This window comes from Acomys minous (genome assembly GCF_964271855.1).
Source record: "Acomys minous genome assembly, chromosome: 15".
Classification (NCBI taxonomy): domain Eukaryota; kingdom Metazoa; phylum Chordata; class Mammalia; order Rodentia; family Muridae; genus Acomys; species Acomys minous.
Window position 1 is genome coordinate 18,231,826 of NC_140497.1, and position 21,408 is coordinate 18,253,233.

General features: G+C 39.9%; 1 protein-coding gene across 1 annotated transcript in view; it reads left to right on the forward strand.

Moving 5' to 3' along the window:
- Window positions 1-21,408, forward strand: part of POTEA (POTE ankyrin domain family member A) — a 151,405-nt gene that overhangs the window by 12,461 nt on the left and 117,536 nt on the right. Inside the window, exons 7-11 of the mRNA XM_084759824.1 lie at window positions 7,807-7,846; window positions 10,043-10,124; window positions 15,965-16,058; window positions 20,579-20,607; window positions 20,703-20,775. Of these exons, the coding sequence (XP_084615950.1) occupies window positions 7,807-7,846; window positions 10,043-10,124; window positions 15,965-16,058; window positions 20,579-20,607; window positions 20,703-20,775 (318 nt within the window). The remainder of the gene's footprint in view (window positions 1-7,806; window positions 7,847-10,042; window positions 10,125-15,964; window positions 16,059-20,578; window positions 20,608-20,702; window positions 20,776-21,408) is intronic.

The following is a 21,408-nucleotide window of genomic DNA, read 5'->3' on the forward strand; positions in this document are numbered from 1 at the left end:
CCATTCTGATATGTGTAAGATATAATTTCAGATTCATTTTGATTTGCACTTCTCTGATGACCTAGGACATTGAGCATTTCTTTTTTTTCAGTTTTTTTTAATTAATTTATTCTTGTTACATCTCAATGGCTATCCCATCCCTTGTAACCTCCCATTCTTCCCTCCCTCCCATTTTCCTCTTACTCCCCTCCCCTATGACTTCCTCCCCCTTTATATGCTCATAGGGTATCAAGTCTCTTCTTGGTAGCCTGCTATCTTTTCTCTGAGTGCCACCAGGTCTCCCCCTCCAGGGGACATGGTCAAATATGAGGCACTAGAGTACGTGTGAAAGTCATACCCCACTCTCCACTCAACTGTGGAGAATGTCCTGTCCATTGGCTAGATCTGGGTAGGGGTTTGAAGTTTATGGCCTGTATTGTCCTTGGCTGGTGCCATAGTTTGAGCGGTACTCCTGGGCCCAAATCTGCCTATCATAATGTTCTTCTTGTAGGTTTCCAGGACCCTCAGGATCCTTGTACTTTGCTATTCTCCCATGCTTCTCTCATCGAGCATTTCTTTAAGTGTTTCTCAGCCATGTGATATTCCTCTGTTGAGAATTCTCTGTTTATCTCTGAACTCCAGTTCTTTTTTAAATATTTTTTTATTAATTTATTCTTGTTACATCTCAATGGTTATCCCATCCCTTGTATCCTCCCCTTCTTCCCTCCCTCCCATTTTCCCCTTATTTCCCTCCCCTATGACTGTTCCTGAGGGGGATTACCTCCCCCTGTATATGCTCATAGGATATCAAGTCTCTTCTCGGTAACCTGCTGTCCTTCCTCTGAGTGCCACCAGGTCTCCCCCTCCAGGGGACATAGTCAAATGCGAGGCACGAGAGTAAATGAGAAAGTCACATCCCACTCTCCACTCAACTGTGGAGAATGTTCTGACCATTGGCTAGATCTGGGTAGGGGTTTCAAGTTTACCGCCTGTATTGTCCTTGGCTGGTGCCTTAGTTTGAGCAGGACCCCTGGGCCCAAATCTGCCTACCATAATGTTCTACTTGTAGGTTTCTAGGACCCTCTGGATCCTTCTACTTTGCTATTCTCCCATGCTTCTCTCATCCAGAGTCTCAATAGGATGTCCTCCCCTCTGTCCCAGTTTCCTGGTAAGTGAAGGCTTTCATGGGATATGCCCCTTGGGCTAGTATGCAGATATAAGTGAGTATATACCATTTGAGTCTTTCTGCTTCTGGGTTAACTCACTCATTATGATCATTTCTAGCTCAATCCATTTGTCCACAAATTTCGGGAATTCCTTGTTTTTAATAGCTGAGTAGTATTCCATAGTGTATATGTACCACAGTTTCTTTATCCATTCATCTACTGATGAATACTTAGGCTGTTTCCATGATCTGGCTATTATGAATAAGGCTGCTATGAACATGGTTGAGCAAATTTTCTTGTTGTGTGCTGGAGCATCTTCTGGGTATATTCCAAGGAGTGGAAGAGCTGGGTCTTGAGGAAGCCCTATTCCCATTTTTCTGAGATAGCACCAGATAGATTTTCAAAGTGACTGTACTAGTTTGCATTCCCACCAGCAATGAAGGAGTGTTCCTCTCTCCCCACATCCTCGCCAGCATGTGGTGTCGCTTGAATTTTTGATCTTAGCCATTCTGATGGGTGTAAGATGGAATCTCAGAGTTGTTTTGATTTGCATTTCCCTGATGACTAAGGAGGTTGAGCATTTCTTTAAGTGTTTCTCAGCCATTTGATATTCCTCTGTTGAGAATTCTCTGTTTAGTTCCAGGCCCCATTTCTCAATTGTGAACCCCAGTTCTTAATTGGGTTATTTGGGTTGATGGTGTTTAATATCTTGTGTTCTTGATATATTTTGAATATTAGCTCTTTGCCAGATGTAGGATAGTGAAGTTCTTTTACCAGTCTGTGGGACTGTCATTTTGTTCTGTTAACAGTGTCTTTTGTCTTACAGAAGCTTTTTGGTTTCATGAGGTCCCATTTATTAATTGTTGACCTTAGAGGCTGGGCTGTTGATGTTGTCTCCTGTGTTAATGAGTTCAAGGCTCTTGCCCACTTTTTTTCTAACAGATTTAGTACATCTGGGTTTGTGTTGAGGTCTTTAATCCACTTGGACTTGAGTTTTGTGCATTGTGATAACTATGCATCTACGTGTATTTTTCTACATGTAGACATCCAGTTAGACCATCACCGTTTGTTGAAGATGCTCTTTTCCCCCCATTGTATGGATTTGGCTTCTTTGTCAAAAATCAAGTATCCATAGGGTTTATTTCTGGGTCTTTGATTCGATTCCATTGTTCAACCAGCCTATTTCTATGCCAGGACCATGGTGCTTTTGTTACTGTTGCTCTGTAGTACAGCTTGAAATCCGGGATGGAGATTCCTCCAGAAGATCTTTTATTGTACACGATCATTTTAGCTATTCCTGGCTTTTTTGTTTTTCCATATGAGGTTGAGAATTGATCTTTCAAGGTTGGTAAAGAATTGTACGGGTATTTTGATGGGAATTGCGTTGAATCTGTAGATTGCTTTTGGTAAAATGGTCATTTTTTACTATGTTGATTCTCCTGATCCATGAGCATGGGAAATTGTTCCATCTTCTGAAGTCTTCTTCAAATTCTTCAGAGATTTGAAGTTTTTTTTTTCATACAAATCTTTCACCTTTTTGGTCAGAGTTACACCAAGATACTTCATATTATTTGTGGCTATTGTGAAGGGTGTAGTTTCCCCAACTTCTTTCTCAGCCTGTTTGTCACTTGTATACAGGAGGGCTACTGACTTTTGAATTCATTTTGTATCCAGCCACTTTGCTGAAGGTGTTTATCAGCTGTAAGAGTTCCTTGATAGATTTTTTTCAGTTCATTTATGTATACTATCATATCATCTGCAAATAGTGATAGTTTGACTTCTTTTCTGATTTGTATCTCATTGATCTCCTTTAGTCTTATTGCTCTAGCTAGGACTTTGAGTACTATATTGAAGAGATACAGCAAGAGTGGAAATCCTTGTCTTGTCCCTGGTTTCAGTGGAATTGATTTAAGTTTCTCTCCATTTAGTTTGATGTTGGCTATAGGCTTGCTGTATATTGCCTTTATTATGTTTAGGTATGTGCCTTGTATCCTTGCTCTCTCCATAACTTTTAACATGAATGGGTGTTGGATTTTGTCAAATGCTTTTTCAACCAACTAGCCTATTTCTATGCCAGTACCATTCTGTTTTAATTACTGTTGCTCTATACCACAGCTTGAGATCCAGGATGGAGATTCCTCTGGAGGATCTTTTATTGTACAGGATTGTTTTAGCTATTCTGTTTTTTTCTGTTTTTCTATATGAATCTGAGAATTGATCTTTCAAGATCTGTAAAAAATTGTGTAGGTATTTTGATAGGGATTTCATTGAATCTGTAGATTGTTTCTGGTAAGATGGCCATTTTTACTATGTTGATTCTTCTGATCCTTGAGCATGGGAGATCTTTCCATCTTCTGCTAGCTTCTTCAATTTCCCTCTTCAGAGACTTGAAGAGGGAAATCTTTCATTTTCTTGGTCAGAGTTAAACCAAGATACTTTATATTACTTGTGGCTATTGTGAAGGGCGTAGTTTCCCTATTTTCTTTCTTGGCCCATTTGTCCTTTGTATACAGTAGGGCTATTGACTTTTTTGAGTGCATTTTGTAACCAGCCACTTTGCTGAAGGTGTTTATCAGCTGTAAGAGTTCTCTGGTGGGCTTCTCAGCACCACTTATGTACACTATCATATCACCTGTGAATAGGGATAATGTGACCCCCTCCTTTCCCATGTGGTTTCCCTTGATCACCTTTTGTTGTCTTTTATTTTCTAGCTAGCCTTGTCTAGTTCCCAATTTCAGTGGAATTTCTTTGAGTTTCTCTCCATTTAATTTGATGTTGGCTATTAGCTTGCCGTATGTTGCCTTTATTATGTTTATGTATATGCCATGTATCCCAGATCTCTCCAAGATTTTAAACATGAATGTATGTTGGATTTTGTCAAATAGTTTTTCAGTATCTAAGGAGATGATCATGTGGTTTTATTTTTCTTTCAGTTTGTTTATATGGTGGATTACATGAATGGATTTCTGTATATTGAACCATCCCTGCATGCCTGGGATGAAGCCTACTTGGTCATGGTCAATGATATCTTTGGTGTGTTCTTGGATTTGGGTTGCAGGTATTTTATTAAGCATTTTTGCATCAATGTTCATAAGAGAAATTGGCCTGAAGTTCTCTTTCTTTTTTAGTCTTTGTGAGGTTTAGGTATCAAGGTGACTGTGGCTTCATAGAATGAGTTTGGTAATGCTCCTTCCATTTCTATTTTGTGGAGTAGTTTGAAGAGTATTAGCTTTTCTTTGAAGATCTGGTAGAATTCTGTGCTGAAATCATCTGGCCCTGGGGCTTTTTTTTTGTTCAGAGACTTTTGATGACTGCTTCTATTTCTGTAGGAGAAATAGGACTATTTAACTTGTTTACCTGATCTTGATTCAACTTTGGTAAGTGGAATCTATCAAGAAAATTGTCCATTTTCTTTAGAATTTCAAATTTTGTGTAGTATAGCTTTTGAAATCAGACCTAATCATTCTTTGGATTTCTTCAGTGTCTGTTGTTATGTCTCCCTTTTCATTTCTGATTTTGTTGATTTGCATAGTGTCTCCCTGCCCTTTAATTAGCTTGGCTAATGGTTTGTCTATCTTGTTGATTTTCTCAAAGAGCCAGCTCTTGGTTTTGTTGATTCTTTAACTTGTTGTCTTTGTTTCTAATTTATTGATTTCAGCCATGAGTTTGATTATTTCCAGCCATCTACTCCTCTTGGGTGTTTCTGCTTCTTTTTTCCTAGGGCTTCCAAATATATCATTAAGTTGCCTATATAAGATGTTTCTAACCTCTTTATAAAGGCACTTAGTGCTGTGAACTTTCCTCTTAGCACTGGTCTGATGGATACAAGATATTATTTCATTCATCTTGTATTTGTTGAGGCTTGTTTTGTGACCTACTATATGGTCAATTTTGGAGAAGGTTCTGTGAGTTGCTGAGAAGAACTATAATCTTTTGTGTTTGGGTGAAAAATTCTGTAGATATCTGTTAGGTCTATTTGATTCATGACATCAGCAAGTGTCATACTTCCCAGTTTAGCTTTTGTTTCCTTGACCTATCCTTTGGTGAAAGTGGGGTGTTGAAGTCTCCCAGTGTGTGGGATTGATGTGTGGTTTAAGCCTAATTAGTGTTTCTTTTACAATTGTGGGTGCCCTTGTATATGGGGCATAGATGTTCAGAGTTGTGATGTCATCGTGGCTGAATTTTCCTTTGATGAGTATGAAGTGTCCTTTCTCATCTCTTTTGATTAATTTTGGTTGAACGTCTATTTTATTAGATATTAGAATGGTGACACTAGCTTGCTTCTTGGGTCTGTTTGCTTGGAAGATATTTTTCTATCCTTTTCCCCTGAGATAATGTCTATCTTTGTGCCTGAGATATGTTTCTTTAATGCAGCAGAATGTTAGGTCTTGTTTATGCATCCATTCAGTTAGTCTGTGTCTTTATATTGGAGAATTGAGACCACTGGTATTGAGAGAAATTTGTGACCAGTGACTGTTAGTTCCTTTGAATATGAGGTTGGTGGTGGTAATATGTTTGTGTGTGTGTCTGGTGTTTGTTTTGCAGAAATGAACTTATCTATTTCCTGTGTTATTCTGGTTGTAGTTTGCCACTTTGGGTTGAAGTTTTCCTTCTAGTAGCTTCTGTGGGTCTGGATTTGTGGATAGGTGCTGCTTGGATTTGTTTTTGTCATAGAATATCTTGTTTTCTCCATCTATGGTTAATGAAAGTTTTTCTGGGTATAGTAGTCTAGCCTGGCATCTGTATTCTCTTAGGGTTTGCAAGAGCTCTGCACCAGGCCCTTCTGGATTTTATGGTCTCTGCTAAAAAGTCGAGTGTCATTCTGATAGGTTTGCCATTATATGTTACTTGGCATTTTCCCTTGCTGCTTTTAATTTTTTTCTTTGTTCTTATACTTTGTACTTTGATTATTATGTAGTGGGAGGATTTTCTTTTCTAGTCTACTCTATTTGGTGTTCTATAGGCTTCTTGTATGTTTATATGTATCTCTTTCTTTAAATTGGGAAAATTTTCTTCTGTGATTTTGTTGAAAATATTTTCTAGGCCTTGGAACTACGCATTTTCTCTTTTCTCAATTCCTATTATCCTCAGGTTTCGTCATTTCATGGTGTCCTTGATTTCTTGGATGTTTTGTGTCAGGAAATTTTCAGATTTAACATTTTCTTTGATGGTTGCATCAAATTCTTTCATTGTATCTTGTACACCTGAGATTATTTCCTCTATATTTTGAATTTATTGATGATGCTTACTTCTGCATTTCCTGTTTTCTTCTTTAAGTTCTTTCATTCCCAGCTTTCTTCTCTCTATGCTTTTATCATGTTTCAATTTTTATCTTCAGATCTTGAGGTGTTTGCATTTTCCTGAATTTCTTTCAGTGATTTCTTCATTTCCCTTTTATATGCCTCTGCCATGGCTTTCCTAAGGTCCTCAATCTGTTTGGCTATATTTTCCTGTACTTGTTTATGGATTTTATTCATTTCTACCATTCATTTCTATCATCTCCATTATGAAAGATTTGAGGTCATTCTTTTGTGCTTCAGTTGTGTTTGAGTTTCCAGGGCTGATTGCTTTGGGATAACTTGATTCTGTAGATGCTGCATTATTCTGGCTTTTGTTGGTTGTATTTTTACACTGGCCCTTAATCATCTTGCTGTTTTTGGCATTGGGTGGTAGTTTCTGGTGTCCTTTGCTGGATGCTGAGAGCACTTCATAGGTGAGTGGCTATAGGTTGAGAAATGACATCATTCTTGTGCTGCTAGCAGTTATTGGACAATTATGTTCTACTCAGTTCAAACAGACTCTTAGCAATCTCACGAAGCTGTACTTTTAAAAAGAATATCTCTTCCCAGGCAGCATACAGCTATCCCGTTTCTACACTAGGTACGATTCAGAGTGGATAAATTCTCAAGGAAGTGATCTAGTTATTTTTCCACTGGAGGAAGAATGTTAGACGAATTTGAACTTTGTTCCACAGTTAAGAACAGGCAAATAGCTTTTACTGTGACAGCATACTGATTTTGTCCTTTAAAAGGGTTAGCTGGAGCAAGCATCACATTGGTGACTCTTGAGTTCTTCACTGTCATCTGGAGAGTCTTTGTAAGGCCCTTGTTCCTGGACTGCTTTCGTGTTTTGAATCCTTCCACTGCAGTGTGCATTGTCCGCAGATAAGTGTCACTGGGATAGTGTCTTCATCCTAAGTTGAAAAATTAACTGACTCCTTGAAACACATCCCTTCCGTTATAACAAGATAAACATGTTATCTTATTAGATGAGAATGTGAGTGGTCAGGGTGGTGTGGCCGTAGACTAACCAATACTCCTTATGATGCTAGTCCAGCTGTATCAGTTAGTTTGCTTGACATTATTAGTTTATGATATGATGACGCATCCTAAGTTAGTCTCATACTAGTCCATTGCAACTATGGTCACTGTATACAACATTTCACTTTTCATAAGTTTCCAAGTTTTTTATTTTTCCTTGTGTCCCATAAACACAAGCAAGGGTCATAATGCATTGCTTGCTCCATCGGCAGTTTAATTCGTATCTACTAGAGAAGAGTCCCGTGGTGTTTCCAAATAAATGCTTTGTAGCAAAGCTTCCAAGTTACATGTCCTAATTTGATACTTTTATCTGTTTAAAATGAATTTATATTTTTCTTTAGTAGAACAAACATGTTCTGGAAATGACTCCTCATTAGCCAGGTAAGTCTTACATGTTGATAAAAGCTGTATATTATCTATGTATTGGATGGACAGATAAGACATGAATATCTGTTCAGCATTCTACTGTGGGAGGCACTATGCTTTATGTGTAAAATACTGTTGTTTGTTATAATTCTCACAATGGACATTCAAAGTGTATGCTATCATAACTGTTTATTTTTCACTAAGTAGGCAGCTGTAACTGAGAGTCCCACATTCATGATTTGACTGCCATTTTGCTTGGCTCCCCCATTCATGCATTTGTTTGTACACAGGTCTTGTTTTTAAAAATTCTGTCAGCTAAATAAACCGTTTTCTTCAGAGAAGACTAAATAGCATTACACTTTATTATTTTAGGGAATCAAAGAACTAATCAACATATAATCTTGTACTTCATCCAGAAGGAGAATTTAAAGCTCAAAGGATGTTAATGTGACTTCTTGGGTGTAAAAACAAATGAGACAGATGACATTAGACTCATGGGCCCTAAGAATAAGGCAAATTGTCACTTTATGCTTGATTTAATAGATGAATGTTTTAATAAAATAACTGGGAAGTGAGTCCAGAAATTCCACTGGCACAGGGTAAGAACAAAATTAAGATTATGGAGGACAAGAGTGGTGTTACAGACAGATGACACAGATAGAGAAAAGGACATTGGGTTCAGTAGGGTACAGGTTTTAGAGAAAAGCCTGCCTTTTTGGCAAATTTTATAACAAAAAGACAGGGATTAAGGATGTATGATATTTTAAGTTTGTATACAGGCACATAAAAACTTGTATTCATGACAGACAGTCTTGATAAAGATGCTGCTTGTTTGTTTAATTGTAGGAATTAGAAAACACCGACATTTCTGTTGAAAATCACTAAGATAATTTTAGGCATTGGGGATGGGTCTCTGTAGCAGCTAGGAATATGGTGCTATTTACCTCATCTTGGTTTACAAAGATGCCCTAGAGCCCATCAAACACCAGATCATTAGAAATTGAGGAACAAAGTATACCTGTGGCTGAGTCAGGTATCTCCCTCAGCTTGGCTGAACAGGTTGACATCCTTTCTGCCTGCACGATGGCCTGGGCAGTTTTAGGATGCCCTGGCACTGAGGTCATGGAGTCTTTGTTGGGTAGTTAGAAAAATGGCTCTGTGTGGATAGTTGAAGCTCTATTTAGCTTGGTGCTTTGGAGACATCTTTACTTAAGATTTTCCTGGGTTGGTTGGAGATCTTAATTTTGTAGATCATTGTTGAGCCCTGAAGAAGTGGAAGTGGAGGTCACCAGAAGGAAGTAGTTCTTGAGGACTTGGAGGATCAGGCCCAACTCATAGGAGATGCTGATGATACAGATGTCTTTCCCCTTGAGTGTCTGGGCACTTTAGAAAGCTTTTAAGTTCTTGATTGTTAATATGAACCTGAAAAATGCAAGAGGACAGGAAAATAATTGGGATTAAAAAATTTAAAGTATCTAATATTTTTTATTCCAATAACCACATATACAGTTAGTTTTTTTGACTGACTCTTGTACAGCTTTAAAACATTTAAAGTGTTTCAAGAGTCTCTCTTTGATGTTTTGAATTGAAGAGGATAAATGGATTCTCTTAAATAGTTGATTTTCTTTTTTTTTTCTTTTTCTTTTTTAAAGATGTATTTATTATGTGTACAGTAGGCATCAGATCACGTTACAGATGGCTGTGAGCCACCATGTGCTTGCTGGGCATAGAACTCATGACCTCTAGAAGAGTAGTCAGTGCTCTAACCGCTGAGCCATCTCTCCAGCAAATAGTTGATTTTTCAAGCTGAAAAACCATGACTTATAGACCTTATAGACATCTCAGTCTTAGTTTTGTTCTAACAAAGGAAAGACATGGAGAGAGGATGGTGCCTCTTCTCTCCTTTTTAAGGCTATCAGGTTCATTTCATCTATTTTAGCACAAGTGATATAAGGCACATTCATCAAAGGCAATTTGTGAAGACTCCTTTTTCTTAGGCTTCTACTATTTTAATGGGAGCATAAAGTCAGTCTTGATTGGTTAATTCCTAAGTTGGGAGAGAGAAGGCAAGATAAATGAAAGCTTTTGTACAGTAGGAGGTCAAACTGTATATACACTAACCAAGAAGCATCATTGCATATACGAGCAGCATTTGTACAAGATTTTCCAGAATTTTGCTCACCCATCTTTACTGCCTATTTTGCTCTGTAGGCCTAGGCCTGAGTGCAGGAGTCCTCAGCCTGAGACTCCTTTGCCTATGATGAATGAAGACAAGCACAGCTGTGACTCCCAGGTAAAATGCTCCTCTGTGGAGTGAACTGCCTTGCCCAGGGTTTGTTTTTGTTTTACTCTTAAGGTTTACTACTGGTCTGGATGCCACCTCAGTGCTGGGGAAGTTAGTCAGCAGAAACAAGACTGTGGTTAGCTGAAAACAATTGTCAGTTTGGTAAACAATAAAAATAACCGGCAACTACTTTGAGTAATGGTGTAAAAATACAGAGCCCAAGAGAAATTGTATCAGGTTTCCAATAAGTTTGACATTTGGTCAATAATTACTTGGATAGATGAAATTTACTGTGACCTTTAAGTTATATTAACATGGCTTTTATAATGCCAAATCAATCTTTAATGTACTCTATTTGTTATTATAGTATCTAATTTCCATGGTGCCTTTAGCTTCAACAGCACAGGGCATCCAGCAATTTATTTTCTAGGATACGTTCTTCATTACATTTTAAATTTATCTTTAAAATTTTTTGTCTTTTTGGTTTTTGCTTTGTTTTTTTCAGGACACTTTGAATTTCAGTATCTGGTAGGCTTTTAAGAGAGGGTTTTCTCTATTTTTAATCATTGCTTCTGTATTTAAACTAAAACAGTAGTAGAAATGTGGGAATCTAGAATTTCAAAATCTGTCTCTCAAAATCTGTGTTAAAGGAGCTATTGAGTTTTTCCTAAGTCATTCTACAAGGAGTGCTCATGTGAGCAAAGCATGTTTTGCTTTAAACAAAATCCATCTCTAGAAGTAGAAACTAATAATAACTATATAACAAAAGTTTAATTTCACATATTTAAAAAATTCTGTGTATTTTGAGTTTTCCTTCTTCCCTTTTCTCCCCCCAAACCTTGCCATCTTGTCAATTTTTTGTTTGACTTTTGTATAGCTTCAAAGCATTTAAGATGTTTCAAGAGATTCTCTGTGATGTTTTGAGCTTAAGGTGATGAATGGATTCTGCCTCCTTGCCCATGGGCAGACTGGGCAATGTTGGATCTGGCACTGGGGTCAGGGCCGTGAAGGAGTTAAAGTTTCAGTTCCTGGAAACCTGACTTTTCTGAAGAGACTGGATTATCAGTTCCAAGGCCTCTGAGCACTTGGTCTGGGACACCCTTGGGATATCCCGTTTTTCCTTTGTGCAACATTTCATACTAGCTTCCTCGTGACGATGTCTCATTTTACACTAGCTTTCTGGGCCCTGGTTAATTGGGCTGTGTTGGTCTTGTGGAGCTCCTGTCACCTCCAGGTCATTTTTCCTGCCCCACCCCCACTTTTCCATAGGACTCCCTACACATCACCCAATGTTTGGCTGTGAGTCTCAGCATCTGTTTTTAAAGGGTTTGTGTCTCTCATTGTTCCATATAGCAGTTCACCTTTGAAAGCAATGAGGACAGGAACACACTCAGGGCAGGAGCCTTGAGGCAGGAGTTGATACAGAGGCCATGGAGCAGTACTGCTTGCTGCCTTGATTCCCATGGTTTTCTCAGCCTGCTTTCTTATATAAGCCAGGACCAGCAGGCTGGGGATGGCCCCACTCACAATGGGCCTTTCCACATCAACCACTATTTAAGAGAATGCCCTGCAAGCCTGTCCACACCCCAATCTACTGGAGACATTTTTTCAACCGAGGTTCTCTCCTCTGATGACTCTAGCTTATGTCAAGCTGACGTAAAACTAGCCAGTACAGCTGACCCCTTGTCAACTTAATACACAAACACATCATTTTTCAATTAGAACTTGTCCTTTCTCATTTGTCCCCAAGATCACACATTAGTATTAATATTACAATATAAAACATAAATAATAAAAGTCTCACAGTTTTTACAAATTCAAACACATTAAAAGTTAAGTCTCTTTAAAATATTCAAGCTTTTTTAAAAAATGCAAAATTTCTTTAAAAAGTAAAAAGTCTTTCAGCTCTTGGAAAAATCAAAATTAAGGAAAAATGCTTTCTTCAAGAGGGAAGAAACAGGCCACAGTCACAATCTGAACAAAGCAAAACCAAACTCTAACAGCATAAATAACTCAATGTCTAATCATCTGGGTTTCCTGCTCTGCCTTCTGCAGCACGGTTTATTTTCTAGATCCTTCCTGCTCCACTCCACCACTGCTGCTGTTCTTGGTGGTCATCTCACGGTACTTGCATCTCCAAAACTGGTGGGATGTCTTGCTTAAACTGGGCTGCACCAACAGCCTCTCCTGGGCTCCCTTCAAGGATTCCAACCCTACCACACAGTGCCAAGCCTCAACTGCTCTCCATGACCCCTTCATGCCTTCAAAACCAGTACTATGTAGGTGACTCTTACACTACCAAGTTCAGCTGCCAGCAAGAGGTACAGCCGTGGCCACGTATGGAACATAGCTTCTATGCGCTGACCCTGAGGAAACTTCTAATAAGACCTCACCTCAGTGATGCTGGTCTTCAGTTCCAGCTGACCAGCATATAATATCCCATCACAACAAGGGTTTTACTTTAGTGGTTCTGGTCTCTTGTTAGTCACGGCCTGTTCCTCAGCCTCAGCTGATCAGATATCACAGATTCTTCACACAAAAGGCCTAGTAGAGCCTTTGCTCCCCTCTGAAACCTCACAAGCCAAATCTCCACCATCTGTGCTGTTCTCAACATTCTTATCTTTGAAGCACCTCAACACTCAATGGCTTTTGTAGCTCAAAGTTCCAAAATCCTTCCACAATCCTACCCTAAATAACACAGTTGGGTCTGTCCCAGCAAGACTCCACTATTATAGCATCAGCTTGTCTTAGTTAGGGTTACTAATGGCTGTGAGGAAACACCAGGACCAAAAGCACGTTGGGGAGGAAACGGTTTATTTATCTTACTCACAGTTCCATATACGAGTTCATCATTGAAAGCAGCGAGGACAGGAACTCACACAGGCTAGGAATCTAGAGACAGGAACTGATGTAGAGTCTACGGAGGGGTGCTACTTCCTGGTTTGCTTCTCATGTCTTGCTCAGCCTGCTTTCTTTTAGAACCCAGGCCCCGCCCACAATTGGCTTGCTCCTTTCCCACCAATCACTAGACGAGAACATACCCTACAAGCGTGCCTACAGCCTGATCTTATGGAGACATTTTCTCAATTGAGGTTTACTCCTCTGATGACTCTAGCCCGTGTCAGTTTGACATAAAACTAGCCAGTGCAATTGTTGTTAGAGATGATGCTGGTTTAGTATGTTAATGAGTGCAAAGTCTCCTCCAATAACCATGCCTTCGCTACCTTGAGTAATCAGCTAGGTTTTCGGTGCCAGGCATGGCATTTTGCTTGTTGAGTGGGTCTCACATCCAATTAAAGAGCTGTTTGTTGCCACCAAGTCATGTGTGCCACTACTGCACTCTTAGGGTTATCGTGCCAAGCTGACCACTAGTGTGGTCTATCTGTGTCTTAGCTGGGTAGGACTCTTGGTTGTCTCCCTCCTTTGGAAACTTGCATGGCCCCTTCTGGTACCTTGAAAGCTAGTCTTCAGAGAGGGGGCTTTCATTTCAGTTCCAGGTCTGGTCCCTGCTTCTGAAATGGATGGTGTTTTTAGGTTTCCTACATGGCGGGGGGTAAGCAAGGGCAATAGCATTAGACTATATGCTTTGGGAGTCTTTTGGAAAGTCCTGGCCAACAACTCACAAGAGGGCTTCTCATGTCTGACACTGGGGTTTTATTAGTTGGTCTTTGGATCTTGAAGGGAGAACTGCTAGCCCAGATGAGACAGACTTAAAGTTGTCATTGTAGGGGTCCTGTGCTTTCTTGGCTCGTTTTATTTCCTGGATATTTTAGTTTTTTTGAGGCTAGTGAGAAAGTGTCCATTATTTCTTTCTCTGTATGTTTGTTGTTGTTGAAAAGCAATTAATCCATGTAAGTTGATTCATGATTTGCCACATTGATGATTTTGTTTATCATCTCTGATAGAAGTTTTGGAATCTCTAAATGTATAACATTGTGTTACCTGCAACTAGACACAGTTTGACTTCCTTACCTATTCGTGTTCCTCTAATCTCCTTCTCTTGCCTTATTGCTCCAGCTAGTGCTTTGAACACAGTGTTGAAAAAGAGTTAAGTTAGCGGTCTGTCTTGTCCTGACGTCACTGGGATTGCTTTAAGCTTTTCTCCATTTAGAATGCTGGGGACTGTGGGTTTCTTATATATAGCTTTTATTATGTTAGGGTTTGTTCTCTGTAGCTCTACATTTACTATGATGGGGGCGTGTTCTATTTTACCAAAGGATTTTCCTGTATCTACTGAGATGACCTTGGGATTTTTTTCTTTAAGTCTATTTATGTGCCTTATTTCACTTATTGATTTATGTATGTTGAACTATCACTGCATTTCAGGGATAAAGCCAACTTGGTCATGGTGGATAATATTTTTTGAAATATGTACATAGTGTTTACAAATATTTTGTTGAACATTTTTGCATCGTGTTCATTGGGGATATTGTTTTGTAATTTTACTTTAAATTTTTTTCCTTATCTGGATTCATAAGAGGAGTTTAGAAATACTTTTTTTCTCTATTTTTTGAATTATTTGAGGATTGGCTGTAAATATTCTTTAAGCCTCTTCAGGCCTGGGGTACATTCAGATGAAGTATCGGGTCTTCAGGTGATGGTGGCGGGGGTCAGAGGGCAGGTGGACGGCAGTGCTGTTTGTGGGAATTACACAGTTTGCCAGGACAGGTCTTCAGATAGTCTGAATTCTCAAATATCCTGACCTTCAACATGTCTTTGTTATTAAGAATCCATCATGTGCTATGTCTACATTGTCTATTGCAGATGAGGGGTTACATTATTGTTTTACAATAGAAAAACAAACAGCAAACACTTCTAAGCCATGGTCGGAGGTTTATACTAACAAAATGGTTTAGGAAGCCTCTGCTACATGACCCAGTTTCTAAAATCCTCTGTTTATGTACAAACTACTACACAAAGAAGTAGATTTTCAAGCCAAATATCTTCTCATTTCATTTATTTATTACTCTGTTTGCAGTGTGTGTGTGTGTGTGTGTGTGTGTGTGTGTGTGTGTGTGTGCATGTGTGCATGTGTGCATGTAATACAATGAGCATGTGGAGGTCAGAGGTCAACTTTGAGGAGTCAGTAATTTCTTTCCACCGTGTGTGGGTGTTTTGGCTCAGACTCAGGTGTTAGCCTTCCTAACAAATGCCTTTGCTTGCTGAGCCATCTTGCAGGCCTTAACACTGAAACAATTTCAGCCATGTGAAATGTTGAAATGTCTACTGCTTTAATATACCAACCATTTTATAAGACTGTTTTTTACTTTAACGCATACTTAAAAAAATATCCCTTTCCTTTTGATGTGGAATCTAAGAGTTAGGTGGCATAATGGTAGCTCCTCTTTGGACATATGCACCTGAGTGTCATGCCCATGAACAGTTCTCTTGTGAGTTTTTGAGTCAGGTTCCTAGAGTTAGTAGCCATATAAGAGTTGCCACATAAAGCTGCAGGGACAGGCTTGCTCGAAAGAGGCATGCACAAGGTCTGGCACTGAAGCTCTGAGGCTTTAAACATGTTGCTTTAAAAAACAATTCCCAGCCAGGTGGTGGTGGTGCACGCCTTTAATCCCAGCACTTGGGAGGCAGACTAGGTGGATTACTGTGAGTTCGAGGCCAGCCTGGTCTACAAAGTGAGTCCAAGACAGCCAAGGCTACACAGAGAAACCCTGTCTCAAAAAACCAAAAACCAAAACAAACAAAAACAAAAACCAACCAAACAAAAACAAAAACCAAACAAAAACCAAAAAACAAAACAAAAAACCCCCATCCCACAAAAAAACCCACCCCACATATCTTAAAGCATTTAAAGAAATTTTACACAAATAGTTTTATGTTATTTTTAGCAGAATATCTCAGAGAATGTGTCTCCTACCTATGCTGGCCCTTCATTGGTGGCTGCAGACAAAACATTTGAAAGCAGAGGAAAAGAAACAGTGGAAGGTATGCCCTCTACTTGGTAAAAGCGTTGTTTTGTAGAATGAACATTGGTAATCTAATAACCAAATGTAATTTCCTTTTAGTGGACAGCAATGAAAGAGAGACGTGAAGGGCCGATGAGTTGTGAGTCATCTCACCTTTCTGAAGCATGTTAAACTGAGAAAGTCACTTTAAAGGCACTAAGTTAGGATGATCATTTCAAGATATGCTTGTAATCATGAGCCACAGGTACATAAGGAGGGGGAATGAGTACAGGGCGTGAAGGATAGAGAGGCAGGAAGACAGGGAGTAAATGAAGGAAAAAGGATCAAATGTGTAATTGGACAGGAGGAAAAGGAAGTAATTCTTTAGTGGAAAAGGACAGGGTAGCAGAAACGTGAGAAAAGTCTATAAGGTGGGTTTTCTAGTAACAGTAGGAATAGAAAGACTTCCCCCCACTCTGCGTGTCTTTTTCCTCACTGTTGGAAAGACATCAATGATCAGGTATCTGACCATTAGAAGGTAAGTCTGATATACACGGGTGAATATAAAACTATGTGAGCAGTCATGTATATGGAATACAGTGTCATGTGAAATGTTGCTGCTTTGCTAGACGGTATATTACATAGGACAAAGCTAGACATGGAAGGAAGGGAAGTGAGGGCCCAGTTACAGGAAGTTCAGCAAACCATTGGCAGGCATGACTAGGAGGAACTACAGGCTGGATTAAAAGATACAAGCTAGGGATGGAGAGATGGCTCAGTGGTTAAGAGCACTACCTGCTCTTCCATAGGTCCTGAGTTCAATTCCCAGCAACCACATGGTGGTTCACAAACATCTGTAATGTGATGTGATGCCCTCTTCTGGCCTGTAGGTGTGCATGTAGGCAGAACATTGTATACACAATAATAATAAAAAAAAGATACAAGCTAAACTAAAGGACTGCGGAAGCTGACTTCCTAGAAGCCAGTGGTTCTCATACTTTGTATAAACACGGAGACACTGTTCAGCTTAGGCAAGGTGGTTCAAGGCATCCCCTTCAGAGACTCTGCATTTGCAGTAGGCTCTCAGTTACCATGCATCAGCCACCTGCTTAGTGACAGTATCATATCACTGTGATGCAATAAAATTAAGACAGAGAATGCATTTACTTTTGTTTCAAGTCATGTTTATAGGCAGCATAGGAGAAACAAAGACAGGAAAAGGCAGAAATCGCAATCCCCAAATGATTTTGTTAAATAGGAAGTTTAGTCCACAGGAAGAGTGAACAGTAGGAAGTATGAAGATCAGAAATTACTTTTGTTATGGAGAGGGAGGCCTGGGGGATGAAGCTCAGCCAGCAGAGGTCTTGCCTGGTGTGCAGGAGGCCTGTGTCCCCGGCATCTCATATGTGAGGTGGGGCCTCTCTGGGAACATAGATGAAGGCAGGGGAATCAGAAGTTCAAGGTCATTATCTGCCACAAGGGGAGGTCAAGGCTGGCCTTGGATACAGGAAACCCCAGCTCAAAACAAGCAAAAGGGTGGGGCGGGGTGCGAAAAGTAAAGAGCATCTTTAGGCAGAAAGAGCGAGAATTATTCTGGGAAAGAATGAGTTAATCAGGGAGTGTAAGGGAACTTAGTTCAGATGACTTCATATATGTGTATTCAAACCAAAGATAACAAAACAAAACAAAACACCCCAAAAAACTAAAGATGAGGTCATTGCTGCTTCTGTGAAAAGTGGTGGGTTGCAGGAATGCTAAAATTTAGTACACTGCAATCACTTACTCACCTCTCCAATAATTATTAGACACTGAAGATGTTTGTTGAATGGATAACAGTTATAAATAACAATCAACCATTGAATAAAGAGGACTGTGTTATTCAAAATTTAAAATTGTTTTTATTTTGCTTATATTTATTCGAAAGGATTTATTATATTACTTATTTATGTGTATGTGCATATCTGTGTGAGTGAAAGTACCAGTGGAGTCAAGAATAGGGCACTGAATTCCTAGCAGTTGGAGTCACACATGGTTGTAAGATACCATGTGGATGCTGGGAACTGAACTCAGGTCCCCTGCAAGACCAACCAGTGCTTTAAAATTTTTTTTATTTGTTTTTTTTTTTTTAGTTCTCATTTCTCTCTCCCTCTCCCTCTCCCCTTTCTCTCTCATCTGTTTAGTTATTTTGTCATTTTACTGTCTGATCCCAGCCTTCTCCCTCCTTCCTCCCAGTCCCACCCTTCTGCTTCCTCTTCCTTCTCCCTGTTCCCCCATCCTTCCTCTCAGAGAAGGGGAGGTCCCCAAGGGGGACCATTGTTAGAGAACTCACATGTTGACCACACTGCACATCTGCACCTATGTAACAGATGTGCAGCTACTGCTCTTAACCACGGAGCCATCTCTTCAGTCCCTAAAATTATTTATTTATTTATTTTAGTTTCTCTGTGTAGCCCTGGCTGTCCTAGACTCACTTTGTAGACCAGGCTGGCCTCGAACTCACAGAGGTGCTGGGATTAAGGGCGTTCGCCACCACGCCTAGCCACTAAAATTATTTTTAATTCTAGAGATTCAATAATTTATTCAATCACAACATTTTCAGAGTGTATCTTTACTTTGTTCATATTTGTTCCTCATTAAAAATCTCTCATCCTACCCTATCCTGTTCTCCTGGGCTCTTCTCTGAGAGTAACAACATCTCTACTCTTATGTCATTTATACATATATAAGTCTAGATGCTATACAGGAGATAAAATGTGTGATATTTGCCTTTCTGAATGTGTCTTATTTAATGTACATTATCTGTCCTTCAAACAGTAACAAACCCTGCCACACAATTCTAATCTGGGAAATGATAAACACCACAGTTTCATGTGTGTCATACCAAAATTGGTATTTTTTAAAAAATAATTTTGCACAGATTTTATTTATTTTTAAATTTCTGCTCATGTCTGTGTATCTATTTGAATGTCTGCCATGTGTATGAGGGTACCAGCAAGAGTCAAGAGATGGCATTGGATCACCTAATGTGGGTGATGAGACCTGTTCTTGGGTCCTCTGGAAGTGCTTTTAACCACTGAGCCATCTCTTTAATGTCATGAGTACGTTTTCAGTTATGTTACTGTCAAGACCTGTACAAATCTCCTAATATTCAAACCGTAGAGTAGTAACTGGAAAGCTAGACTCCCTGTGCCTCACCCAGGATTTGGCTGTGCACCTCAGCATCTGTTTCAAGGCACTGCTGAGGCTCGAGGACAACTGCTAGGCTCCTGTCTGCGAGCATGGCTGAGTATCAGTAATAGTGTCAGGGGTTGGTTCTGTCCCATGGAGTGTGTCCTGGGTTGGGCCAGCCATTGGTCGGACATTCCCTCAGTCTCTGCTCTATCTGCTCTGTGTTTATCCCTGCACATCTTGTAGGCAGGGTTAATTTTGAGTCAAAGTTTTTTTGTGTGTGGGGGTTGTTGTTCCGCTCCCTCTACTAGGAGACTTGTCTAGTTAGAGGGTGTCCTCTTCATCTCTATGGCCCCTGCTACTAGGAGTCTCTGCTAGAGTCCCTCTCATATCCCCCCAGGGAGCCTAGCCTGACCCAGGTCTCCAGCTTGTCACAGAGATGCGCCCTCCCGCAGTTTCTCTTTTCTCTGCAGGCCCTTCTGTCCTCCCACCCCTGCTCTCCCCAGGTCTGATCTCCACCCTCCTATCTCTCTGTTTTTCCTCTCCTCTCTTGTTCCCTCTCTTCAAACACTACTTCTGTCTATTCTATTTCCCCTTCTGAGTGAGATTTAAGCCTCCTCCCTCGGATCCTCCTTGTTACTTATCTTCTTTGGGTCTGTGCATTGCCGTATGTTTATCCTGTACTATATGGCTAAAATCCACTCATACGTGAGTACACAGCATATGTGATTTTCTGGGTTTGGGTTACCTCACTCAGGATGGTCTTTTCTAGTTCCATCTATTTGTCTGCAAATTTCATAATCTAGTTTTTAACAGCTGAGTAGTATTAAAGTGGGGAGAAGGAGAAAAGGACCTGGATGAGAAAGGACCTTCACAAGAAGACCAACGGAGCCAACTGACCAGGGCCCAGAGGGGCTTGCTGAGACCGAGGCACCAATGAAGGGCCTTGCATGGACTGATCCTAGCCCCCTACAAAATGTAGCTGATAGGTAGTTCAGGCTTGATATGGGCCCTCTATTGAGGGGAGAGGGGGCTCTTTCTGGCATGGACTGTCTTGCCAGCTTTTAGATTACTTCCCTCTGGTGGGATTGCCTTGCCAGGCCACAGGCGAAGAGGACATGTTCCGTCCTGATGTGATTTGATGAGCTGGGGTAGGTGGGTAGAGAGGGGCTCTCCTTTTCTGAGGAATAGGGGAAGGGGGATGGGGGAGAGGGGAGAAGTGGGGGGGTGACTGGGAGGTAGGGAGGGAGGGCTACAACCAGGATGTAAAGTGAATGAATGAATAAATAAATAATTGGAAAGTTAAGAATGAGAATTTAATTCCATCCTAACTGTTTATGAACATGGTGTTGTATTGACATAGAAATGATCATATTTTCCTTTGCTTTTTAGCACTGGTTGAGAAAGATCTATCTTTAAAGGTAATAAGCTTTTTGTTTTATCATGAATTATTAAATACGTGTTCTGTGATACATATTTGTAACACTTAAATACTCTGCTTTTAAAACTTGTTTAGCCTTCCACTGAAGTAAGAGAATCTGTTGCAGATGAAGCAGTGGAGAGGATTGAGCTGCTGCCACCCTTTCCAGGTACTCTTCGTAAAGTAGCCATTTCGGGCAGAAATAAAGTATTTGAAAAGCTTGCAGACTTGGCCATCCTAATTCTGCTTTTCTGCCAAGTTGATTTGTTACAAATGATGGGTGTTATGTTAGCACCCATGCTTTTAAAAAGAGATTTTATCTTTTAAATCTTTTCAAGTTCAGCAAGGTGCCTGTACTTTTGCATTTCAGTGTCCCCAACTTCCAGAGTGGGATCCCTGTCATAGGGATCTTCCGAGGATGCTTACAGTTCTCATGAGACTTCTCCACAGTAAAAATGTAATGCTGTCTGGAGAACTGGGCACTGTGTGCACACCTGCAATCTAGATACTTGAGAGGCTTAGACTAGACACTCACTTTGCTTAGGAAGTTAATTTGTGCACATTGTAGCATATTGTTTCCTAAAAAAATCAAGAAAAGCAATTTCATTTCTACTAGGGCATCCAGTCAGCTTGCCGCCTATATCTAATGTGTGTTCTGTTTTTTTTTCTCTATTAGTTGAATCAGTGCTATTAACCAGTCAGATGTCCTATCTATCTGTAACTAACTGCAGATCAGTAATTACAATGTTACATTATTGAATTTATGTGTTGCCAAAACTTCTTATCAATGTGCCCTGGTTTC